The sequence below is a fragment of the Anas acuta genome, chromosome W, assembly GCF_963932015.1.
Source record: "Anas acuta chromosome W, bAnaAcu1.1, whole genome shotgun sequence".
NCBI lineage: Eukaryota > Metazoa > Chordata > Aves > Anseriformes > Anatidae > Anas > Anas acuta.
Window position 1 is genome coordinate 10,003,233 of NC_089016.1, and position 11,145 is coordinate 10,014,377.

Genomic DNA, 11,145 nt, shown 5'->3' on the forward strand with positions numbered 1-11,145 from the left:
CAATCATAAATGCCATTCTCTAAAGCATTTTCTACTCGTTTCTGGAGAAACAAAGAAACTCACCCTGCCAGATGCTATCAGCCATCAGATGTGCCAGCTGTAGAAGACCCCTCTGGCAACCCCACCTGCATTGTCCTGCTGCCAGAGACTCATGGTGTCAAGAGCCTGCAGATGTGTCCTGCCACACGCTGCCCTCTGTTGTTGCGCTCCTCAGTGCCTCCAAGACCTCTCTCCTTCTTTCTGTTGTAGGAAATCCCAGTCCTGTACCTTTTTCCCCGTTCCTGTAGACCATTGTTTTTGTGGTGTCTCACTGGATCTGAGCTGAGTCTGATAACTCCAATTCTCCTGGTGGCCATGGTCCTTGTAAGGCAGCTCTGTAGGATGCTGGCCTGGTTCCTGGTGAGCAGGCACCACTGCTCGTACGGCATCCCTCATGGAGGGTGTTCACAAGTCTATGGAGCTGGATGGGATATAGACGAGGGTGCAGAGGGAGCTAGCAGAAGTGCTCACCAAGCTGCCTTCCATCATTTATCAGCAGTCCTGGCTATCAGTCAACTGGTGACTAGCAAATGTGATGCTCACCTACAAAATGGCTTGTTGGAGGCCTGTCCTTAGTGTCCCCCAGGGCCCAGTACTGCGGCCAGTTCTCTTCAATATCTCCATCAATGATGTGGATGAGGGGATCGAGTGCACCCTCAGTAAGTTTGCAGATGACACCAAGTTTGGAGTGAATGTTGATCTGTTAGGAGGGCTTGTGAGGCCACAACTGGAGTACTGTGCTCAGCTCTGGGGCCCCAATAAGAATGTGTATCTACTAGAAGGAGTCCAGAGGAGGGCCATGGGGATGATCAATGGGCTGCATCACTTTTCCTAGGAACATGCTGAGGAAGATGGGTTTGTTCAGCCTGGACAAGAGAAGGCTCTGGGGAGACCTTAAAGAGCCCTTCCAGTACCAATAGGGGGCCTACAGGACAGCTGGGGAGGGACTCTTCATCAGAGTGTCATGATAGGAGTAGCGGTAATGGTTTTAAACTGAAAGAGGGTAGATTTAGATTAGCTATTAGAAAGAAGTTCTTGACTTAGAGGGTGGTAAGGCAGCGGAACAGGCTGCCCAAGGAAGCTGTGGATGCCCTGTCCCTGGAAGTATTCAAGGCTAGTTTGGATGGGGCTTTGAGCAGCCTGGGCTAGTGGAAGCCGACTCGATGGTGGGGCAGAGTGAGAAGCAGAGAAGGCCTTGATGTTTTGCAAACACTGCACAGGAACAACGACTACATCCGTGGGTGACCAACATTTCTCTGGTCACATATCAAAAACACAGTACCGCAGGGGCTGCTCTGGAGAGGAACTCTGTCCCAGCCAGAATCAGTGTCCCCACAATGGACAAGAAGCTCTGGAAGGAGCCAGGAAGGTGTTAATAAGCACCAGGACAACTGACGAAGCCCAAAGGCCCTTCTGAAGGGTCACTGAGTGCCACCCGAGAGGCAGTGCTGGGCAGTGGGGAGGGCCAGGACAAAGACTTGGGTGAAGGTTTTGAGGAATAGGAAATTCAGGGTTTTAGCAGCTGTCTAGGGGTGGAGTAGGAGGACGAGGTCACTCCTGTTACTAGGACAGCGCTGAAGGTCCCTGAGTGAATCTGGTCTGATAGAGAACTGTTCACCTTGCATACTGCCTCAGCCTGGGAGCAGGGGCCTGCCCACGGTGCGGGATGGCTGGGCTGTGCTCAGCCATGCCCCAGGAGATGACCTTGCTCTCTTCCTCCCCACCACTCCCCACACGGGGCAGGCCCTCAGGAAACACCCCTGAGCCTGGAGATGCACCAACCTGCTGCAGTGAGGTGCCACTACTGCAGGGGAAGAGGGGAGGGTTGGAGAGACACATGGGGCCTGCGGGCAAGAGTGGTGTGGCCTGGGGAAGTGAGTGCCTGGGAAAAGTTACCCTGGAGCCATAGGAGCCATTCTGGAAAGAAAACTTGTAGGCAGGAATCGCACTTTTGTGATGGTGCCGAGCTGCTGGGCACATTGTGCAGGGTGCTCTGATGGACTTTTGTGTCCTTTTCCATCGTGTCTTAAGTGACGCTTTTCTCAGGAATAGAGTAGCCAACAGAACACCGACAGTCTAAGATCATGCAAGGCATCATAAACATGCCCCTAAAAAGGTAACTGATATGGGAAATCAGGAGAAGCCTGGCCAGGAGAAATGTGAGACTGAGAGGAGGGAATAGGGGCTTGGCCAGCCAAAATTAAGGATTTTGTAGAGGTAAGAGGGTTCAGGTTATGCTGATGTTGCTGTAACTGTGACTTTAAATAGTCATACAAGGCTATTCCCCAGCTTCAACCTGTAAAGTTAATTCCTAAACATAAATGCTACTCAGCACCCTGAAAGGAATCCACCACTCTAATGACTGACCTCAACGTATCCTAGCTCTTACTCTCCTAATCACTGTGATCTCAGTCCTTAATAGTAGCACTAAAATGCCCTATTTAACACTAGAAAAATTCTTAAGAGAACTAAAAAAAAAAAAATAACCTCAAATGAATTTGAGGGGCCATGGATTTGATCAGCTTGTGGGCCACAAGGAGGAGATGGGTGGGAATGCTCTGAGGAGCTCAGCTCTGCCTTATCATCTCCTACCCCAGCAGGAGCAATGTGACTGTGGCAGGGACTGTGAGGTCACTTCTGTCTGTAGCTGACAGGTCACCCTTGACTTCTCCCTGGGAGCTGCACTTTTGGGCTGACATCTGGCAGTGGCCCTGCTAGGCCAGCAGAAGGCACCTGCTTGGCATGCTGACTGGGGGATCCCCTCTGCCTCCAGAGCCAGGAGGACCCAGACACAAAGAAGGCCCCCAGATGGGTTGTCCTGTCCCTTCTGCTTGAGTCCATGACTGGACAGTAGGAGGCACAAGGCTTGGCTGTGTCTAGCCAAGAAGCTGCAAGGCCAGCAGCAGGCCCCTGGCTTGGAAGCTGCTGCTGAGGTGACTTGTGTGTGGTTGGCTGAGAGGCCGCAAGGAGCCTGCTGGGTTGGGCTGCCTACTTCAGGAGTGGTTTCCTACCAGATGGAGCTTCCTTTGGTAGTAGGAAAGAGCAGGAGAGAAAAAACTACCACAAAGTGCACCATGGATAATTGACACTGGCTACAAGGAAGAAGAAATATCTAGGGGAACAACTGCTCTTACTGCTAGAGTCTGAGGCAAAGAAGGCATTAAGTAACTCAGCCTTTACCTTTTCTCTAGATCATTACCAGATTTCCCCCATGTCCAATGAAGGATGATGATTCTCCTCAATACTCCTTTATTTAAAATATTTCTGTAAGAAATCTTTATTGTCTTTGAGAGTCATAGACAGATGGAGCTGCAGCTGGGCTTTGGCCCTTCTAATTTTGACCTGCACAGCCATATAACATTCAGGACCCAGCTCCAGACAAACCGACAACATAAATGAGAATGACGAACAGAAAAAGTAGAATCTGGAAGCCTTCCACCCACTGTTTTTCTGTGACTCTGTGTTGCAGTTCCATTCAATTGTTACTCCTGTATTATCCAAACGTTCCCAGAGCTCGTAATGCTACTATCTTGTCAGAGACAGCACAGTCACACAAAGGGTGAAGCATCTGCCTGCAGACATGAATGGCTGACAGAAAGGAGCATGAGTGTGGGGGAATGTTGAGAAACTGCAGGATTTTGCCTAAAGAATATTCTTGATGTTTACAAGGAGAAGGACCCAGTCTTGCACCAGAGGAAGAGTAACCCCACGCATAAGGGCAGACTGGGATCCTGCTGAGTGAGCACTGGCGAGGTGGAGGAGGGCCTGGGCACCACGAGGGATGCCATACGAGCAGTGGTGCCTGCTCACCAGGAATCAGGCCAGCTTCCTATAGAGCTGCCTTACGAGGAGCATGGCCACCAAGAAGATTTGTTATCACTCAGCTCAGATCCCCTGAGACACCACACGAACAAGTGCCAACAACAAGCCAGTAAAGAGGTGCAGCTCTGGGAGTCACTAGGACATCCTCACGTGGAGAGGAACAATGAGAATGGCAATGATAATGGCTCAAAGTCCCAACAGGACCCAGGTCTATGGCTATGGCTGTTGTCTCTGTCACTGAGGCCTATGAGGAGACAGCTTCACATTAAAGCACCAGGGCCTCATTGCCTCCTCGCCCCCACCCATGAACCAGGCAGGGGTCGTACCATTCTCCTGCACTTGGCCATGCACATCCCCATCTCCTACTGCCCCATGAAGAGCCCTGAGAAGGGTGTGGAAGAAAACGATCACCCTTCCCAGGGGCTGGAGGTCAAGGCCTGGCCTTTGTGCTTGGTGACACACATCCAGTTTTCCTCCACATCAGTGTCATCTTCACATTGCCTTTGTCTCCTTGTCCTCACTGCCTCCAGGGTTCTGCTCTAACGAGCTCCAAGGGAGGCTGTGTCATTGCTGGCCCTCAGGCGGACACTGCAGGAAACTTGCCTCTGACTTGCAATTCTGGAGAGATGTCTTCAATTGTCTCTGAGTGCCTGAGGTTCGTGGGCTCATCAGCCAAGCCCCCAGAGGGGTGATTGCAGTGCCTTGTGCTGGTGCTGTGCTGCTGAGCTGGGCCAGGCTTGTGGGGCAGAGAAAACACATTTCAAAAGTGATCCTGGTGCAGAGAGACAGCTGTGCCCAGGAGTAGCTCCTCTGCACAGCTCAGCAGGGCTGGGGGCTGTGACCACAGCTGGCACAGGGAGAGAAGAGAAGGAGAGAGGGCTTGGAGGCAGCTGGCAGTGGGAGGATGCTGAGAGCTGCCTGCAGGAGAAACCTGCACAGCCCTTGACAAGGTAAGGGTCTGGCTGCAGGGCCATGCAACTGCAGCTCCTGGAAGGGTCTGCTGCTGGGTCTTGTTTCTGGGAGGGCAGTGGGCAATGCAGTAGGCTTTGAGACTCTTTGAGGTTCTGCTGCAAAAACAGGGGCTTGGGGTGGGGGTACTCTGAGACTGTAATAGGTTTTAGTTTAAGTAGTCTGTTCTAATTTTGCTCTGCCTTCTCTTCTTCAACAGACAGGCATTTTCTGGGTCAGAGAGTCATGAACAGCAGCTCTGTGAGCGAGTTCCTCCTCCTGGCATTTTCAGACACGCGTGAGCTGCAGCTCCTGCACTTCGCGCTCTTCCTGGGCATCTACCTGGCTGCCCTCCTGGGCAACAGCCTCATCCTCAGCACCGTAGCCTGCCACCACCACCTCCACACCCCCATGTACTTCTTCCTCCTCAACCTCTCCCTCCTCGACCTGGGCTGCATCTCCACCACTCTGCCCAAAGCCATGGCCAATGCCCTCTGGGACAACAGGGTCATCTCCTATCAAGGGTGTGCTGCACAAGTCCTCTTTTTTGTCTTCTTCTTTGGTTCAGAGTTTTCAATTCTCACTATCATGGCCTACGACCGCTACGTTGCCATCTGCAAGCCCCTGCACTACGGGAGCCTCCTAGGTAGCAGAGCTTGTGCCCAGATGGCAGCAGCTGCCTGGGGCAGTGGCTTTCTCCATGCTGTCCTGCACACGGCCAACACATTTTCCTTGCCCCTCTGTCGAGGCAATGCTGTGGAGCAGTTCTTCTGTGAAATCCCCCACATCCTCAAGCTCTCCTGCTCAGATGCCTACCTCAGGGAAGCTGGGGCACTTGTGTTTAGTGTTTCTTTAGTTTTTAATTGTTTTGTTTTCATTGTGGTGTCCTATGTGCAGATCTTCAGGGCAGTACTGAGGATGCCCTCTGAGCAGGGCCGGCACAAAGCCTTTTCCACGTGCCTCCCTCACCTGGCTGTGGTCTCCCTCTTTATCAGCACTGCCATATTTGCTTACCTGAAGCCCCCCTCCATCTCTTCCCCATCCGTGGACCTGATGGTGGCTGTTCTATACTCAGTGCTGCCTCCAGCAGTGAATCCCCTCATTTACAGCATGAGGAATCAGGAGCTCAAACATGCAGTGTGGAAACTATTTTATAACTCTTTCTTCAGCATTAATAATGTGCATAAAATACTAATAGGATTTCTGCAAACAAACACTCTTAGTGCAAATTCTTGAAAGTAATTTTCTTTATTATTATTTCCTATAACTTGTGACTTTGATTTAATGTTATTCTAAGCCTCCTAATTATTATTTTATTATTATTATTATTATTATGAAGTCGATAATTTCAAATATATTTACATTCAATATTCTTGTTTAAATAAAGAAACTGGGACAATTTCATTAGTTTCAACTGCAATCTCTTCCCATCACCAGTGCCTCCAGCAGTGAATGTACTTATCTAAAACATGAAGAACATGGAACTAAGGGATGCAGTGAGGACACAGCTTGAATACATCTGCTTCTGTTCCTTTGACCATAACACTGAGCTTATAATCAGAAACACCTATTTTTTCAGAAAACTTCAAGATACATTTTTTTTTTCTTTATATTTGCCTGTGTTGTTATTTTCACTAACTCTTGTTTCATATATAAATAATATTAATCTTAGCCTCCTACTTGTGAAAGATTTACCTATAGAACCAGGCTTCCTCTGTAGATAAAGGCAATAAAGAATCCAACAGAAACGCATTGGTCTGAGCTGCCGTCTCTCTCTATCTCCTCTGGAGCTGGGGGAGCAGCCCCAGCATGCAGGAGGGGCTCAGGACCAAGAGCCCAGCTGCCACATGCAGGAGCAACCCTGGTGGCCCTCAGGGCTGCCCCTCTCTGCCCGCTGGGCTCTGCCTCTCTGCTGCCTTCGGGTCAGGGCTGCTGCTTCCCTGGAGCCATGGCCATGGCCAGCATCAGGACGTGGCCTTTTCACTGCTGTTCTCTTTCGGCTTCCACATTGTGCTTCTTTTTTTTCTGGGTAAGCCCTGATATCTCGTGTACCTTGGTGACAGTCCTGTTGTCTCTGCAGTGGCATCCCTGTGGCTGCAGGCAGCAGCAGACACTGTGCAGGCCTGGGTCACAACTGCCTCCCTGCTAGCACCACAGTAACAGGAGGGTCTTGCTCAGGGCTAACCCAGAAGCCTGGACACCTCTTCTAAATGTGCTATCAGGAATGGAGCCAAGGGGTTGCTCCCTGCTCCTCTGTTTCCTGGGGTTCTTCATGGAGTGAAGGACACAGGATGAAAGTCCCAGGGTGGTTTGTGCAAAAACAAGGGCAGGACTAAGTACTCATGTGCATGGGCTGCTCAGACTGCTCAGGCTGGGTCAGCTGTCACTGCAGGTTCCCCTCCCAGCCTCTTGCCCACCTGCAGCCAACTGAGTCCTGGGGCAGAGTGAGAAGCAGAGAAGGCCTTGATGCTGTGAAAGCACTGCTCAGAAACAGCGATCAGAACCACGGGTGACCAACACTGTTCCGGTCACATATCAAAAACAGCACCACACGGCCTGATCTACAGAGAGAAACACCGTCCCAGCCAGTCTTTGTCCCCACAATGGATGAGACGCTCTGGAAGGAGCCAGGAAGGTGCTAATAAGCACCAGGACAGCTGAGGAAGCCCAAAGGCCCTTCTGAAGGGTCACTGAGTGCCACCTGAGAGGCAGTGCTGGGCAGTGGGGAGGGCCAGGAGAAAGACTTGTGAGAAGGCTGTGAGAAACAAGGAAATCCAGGGCTTTTTCAGATCCCTGAAGTCCTGCCTGAGTCCCCAAATGGAAAGCAATCTATGTCTGTGGGTTGACGAGAAGGAAGTCGTGAGTCCCAGGTGGGGGACAGGGCTGAAGGGCCCTGCGTGAAGCTGGGCTGATGGAGAAGTGTCCACCTTGCATGTGTGCCTCAGCCTGGGAGCAGGGGCCTGCCAACAGTGCGGGATGGCTGGGCTGTGCTCAGCCATGCCCCAGGAGATGACCTTGCTCTCTTCCTCCCCACCACTCCCCACACGGGGCAGGCCTTCAGGAAACACCCCTGAGCCTGGAGATGCACCAACCTGCTGCAGTGAGGTTCCACTACAGCAGGGTGAGAGGGGAGGGTTGGAGAGACACATGGGGCCTGCGGGCAAGAGTGGTGTGGCCTGGGGAACTGAGTGCCTGGGAAAAGTTACCCTGGGGCCATAGGAGCCATTCTGGAAAGAAAACTTGTAGGCAGAAACCACACTTTTGTGATGGTGCCAAGCTGCTGGACACATTGTGTATGGTGCTCTGATGGACTTTTGTGTCCTTTTCCATTGTGTATTAAGTGTCAATTTTCTCAGGAATATAGAGTAGCCAACAGAGCACTGACAGATAGTCTAAGATCATGAAAGACATCATAAGCATGTCCCTAAACTGATAACTGATATGGGGAAATCAGGAGAAGCCTGGCCAGGAGGAATGTGAGACTGAGAGGAGGGAATAGGGGTTTGGCCAGCAGAAATTAAGGATTTTGTAGAGGTAAGAGGGTTCAGGTTATGCTGATACGGCTGTAACTGTGACTTAAAATAGTCATACAAGGCTATTCCCCAGCTTCAACCTGTAAACTTGCTTCCTAAACCTAAATGCTACTCAGCACCCTGACAGGAATCCACTACTCTAATGACTAACCTCAACGTATCACTTGAAGACAAAAGTCAGCCCATAGCTGCTTCCCCTAACTCTTACTCTCTTAATCACTCTGATCTGTGCCCTTAATACTAGCATTAAAATGGTCCACTTAACACTAGACAACTGCTTAAGAGACCTAAACAAAACCCTAACACCAAATGAATTCTAGGGGCCATGGATCTGATCAGCTTGTGGGCCACAAGGAGGAGAAGGGTGGGAATGCTGTGAGGAGCTCAGCTCTGCCTCATCATCTCCTGCCCCAGCAGGAGCAATGTGACTGTGGCAGGGACTGTGAGGTCATTTCTGTCTCTGCACTTGATAGGGCAGCAGCAGGAACGTGTCACAGAAAGGGACTGTGAGGTCACTTGTGTCTGGAGGTGGCAGGTCAGCCCTGACTTCTCCCTGGGATCTGCACTTTTGGGCTGACATCTGGCAGTGGCCCTGCTAGGCCAGCAGAAGGCACCTGCTTGGCATGCTGGCTGGGGGATCCCCTCTGCCTACACACCCAGGAGCACCCAGGCAGAAAAAGGCCCCCAGATGGGTTGTCCTGTCCCTTCTGCTTTAGTCCATGAGTGGGCAGCAGCAGGCACAAGGCTTGGCTGTGTCTAGCCAAGAAGCTGCAAGGCCAGCAGCAGGCCCCTGGCTTGGAAGTTGCTGGTGAGGTGACATGTGTCTGCTTGGCTGACAGGCTGCAAGGAGCCTGCTGTGTTGGGATGCCTACTTCAGGAGGGGTTTCCACTCTGAGGGAGCTTCCTTTGGTATTACGGAAGAGCAGGAGAGAAAAACTTGTCAGGAAGGGTGCCCTGGAGGTTGGCGCTGGCCTTGAGGAGGAAGAAATGTCCCTCAAAGGGTCGTGCTGTAGTGCCACAGGTCACCCTCTGATCAGACCATGGCTTTATCTTTCAAGGAACAGCTGGTGAGGGTTGACGAGATATGGGTTAAAGCAAGGGATGAGAGCCAAGTGGTGAACAGAGATGGGTGTATGAAGACTTCAAGGAAATAGGACAAATTGTGGGACAGCGTAGGAAAAGCTACAGAGGAGAAGGCAGAACGTGCTGGCAAGAATGGCAGGTCCCAACAGCCCTGAAGGTTTTGTCGCCTTGGCTAGAGCTTATGAGGAGAGATGTTATACTCGTTGCAATGGGGCCTCATTTATTCCTTTCAACCCTGTGCAGCACCTCAGAGGTGTCACACCACTGTTCTTCTCATGGCATCACACTGCCCACCACAGCCCACAGACCCCAGCAAGAGCCCAGAGCAAGACATGAGGGTGCAGGATCTCCCCTTCCAGTTTCTGGGGCCAACCCTTGACCCTTCTGCATCACCAAGACCAACCAAAACTTTTCTCAGCACAGTGCTTTTCCTGTCCGTAACCGTGGCCTCCAATTATCTGCCCTAACAAGTCCCTGGGGAAGCTTTGTTAGTAACAGTCCTCAGTGGGGCCCATTAATACTCCAACTCACTTCAACTTTTCCTTCTGACTTTACTTTCTCTAGTAGTTGCATCATTCACCTCTCAGTACCTGAACTTCACAGACTCAGCATGAAAACACACCATGGAACTCATTAAAATGCAGAAACTCCTAACATCTCTTTGATAGTTTTCTTCAAACCTTCACTCCTTGTGCAGCTAATTGCAGAGCTTGCAAGATGTAGTTAAGGAAGAAGATTTCAAAGAGCAACCACTAAAAATATTTTCTTGTTTCAAAGTCTGAATTTTGCTGCATTTCAGTTTTGAACCTCATTCTCCTATTGCTATTGATCCAGGGTGACTTCTTTGGAGACCTTCATTGGGAGGAAGAGCAGAGTGTGCTGGTCTGCAACCTCCACTGCCAGCAGTGGTCTTTGTCCCTGTAACTGCAGCCCAGCCCAGCACATGAAACCCTTTCTAAGACATGTCAGGGACTCCTTAAGAAAAAAAAATATATATACATATATATATATAAATAAAAATAAAATAAAATATAATATAAAATAAAATAAAATAAAATAAAATAAAATAAAATAAAATAAAATAAAATAAAATAAAATAAAATAAAATAAAATAAAATAAAATAAAATAAAATTTGAAATGATCATTGGGATCTGAGAAATTCTAAATGAATTTTAGTAGACAAGTGGACATCCATAGTCTCTCTTGGGTCTTCCATGGAAAACTGAGGAAGAAAATTAAAGGAAATATATGTTCATTGGCGGTAGCTGTACCCATGAGCTTGGCCGCTTTTGGGAAATTGTCCCCTTCCAGACACAGAAACCGAAACTGAGTAATGTGAAAAGACCTGCCCAGTCAATAGAGCAGGGCAAAGTCCTACTTCCTGTGCTATAGATGAAGAAGGTAAAAAAAATTGCATTGTGCCTGACACTACTCTGGGGCGTGTAACCCAGGTCAGGCAACTTTACCTTAGTGCTGACAAGTCCATCCCTAAAGCACGCTCCCAAGCTCTACATCTACACCTTGGCTCTCCAGTCGATGACCCAGCTCATGGATGGCAATCAGGGAGTCTCTGTAAGTGTGACGCTGCCTCAGGTGCGCCACCATGGAAGCCATTGGCACCTGCTGCTCTTCAACCCTCAGCAAACCCTCAACAGAAGGATTCTGTGGAAGGCCAAGCAAGGTAGACAGCTGTTTCATGTCCTTTGTCTCCAAGGCTGC

The 11,145-nt window shown here is 50.1% G+C and overlaps 1 protein-coding gene across 1 annotated transcript; it reads left to right on the plus strand.

Annotated features, from left to right (window-relative positions):
- Positions 1–5,058: 5,058 nt before the first annotated feature.
- Positions 5,059–6,045, plus strand: LOC137846876 (olfactory receptor 14C36-like). Its single transcript, XM_068664983.1, has one exon. It carries the CDS (start codon positions 5,221–5,223, stop codon positions 6,043–6,045), a length of 825 nt encoding a protein of 274 aa, XP_068521084.1. The 5' UTR covers positions 5,059–5,220.
- The last annotated feature ends 5,100 nt before the right edge of the window (positions 6,046–11,145 follow it).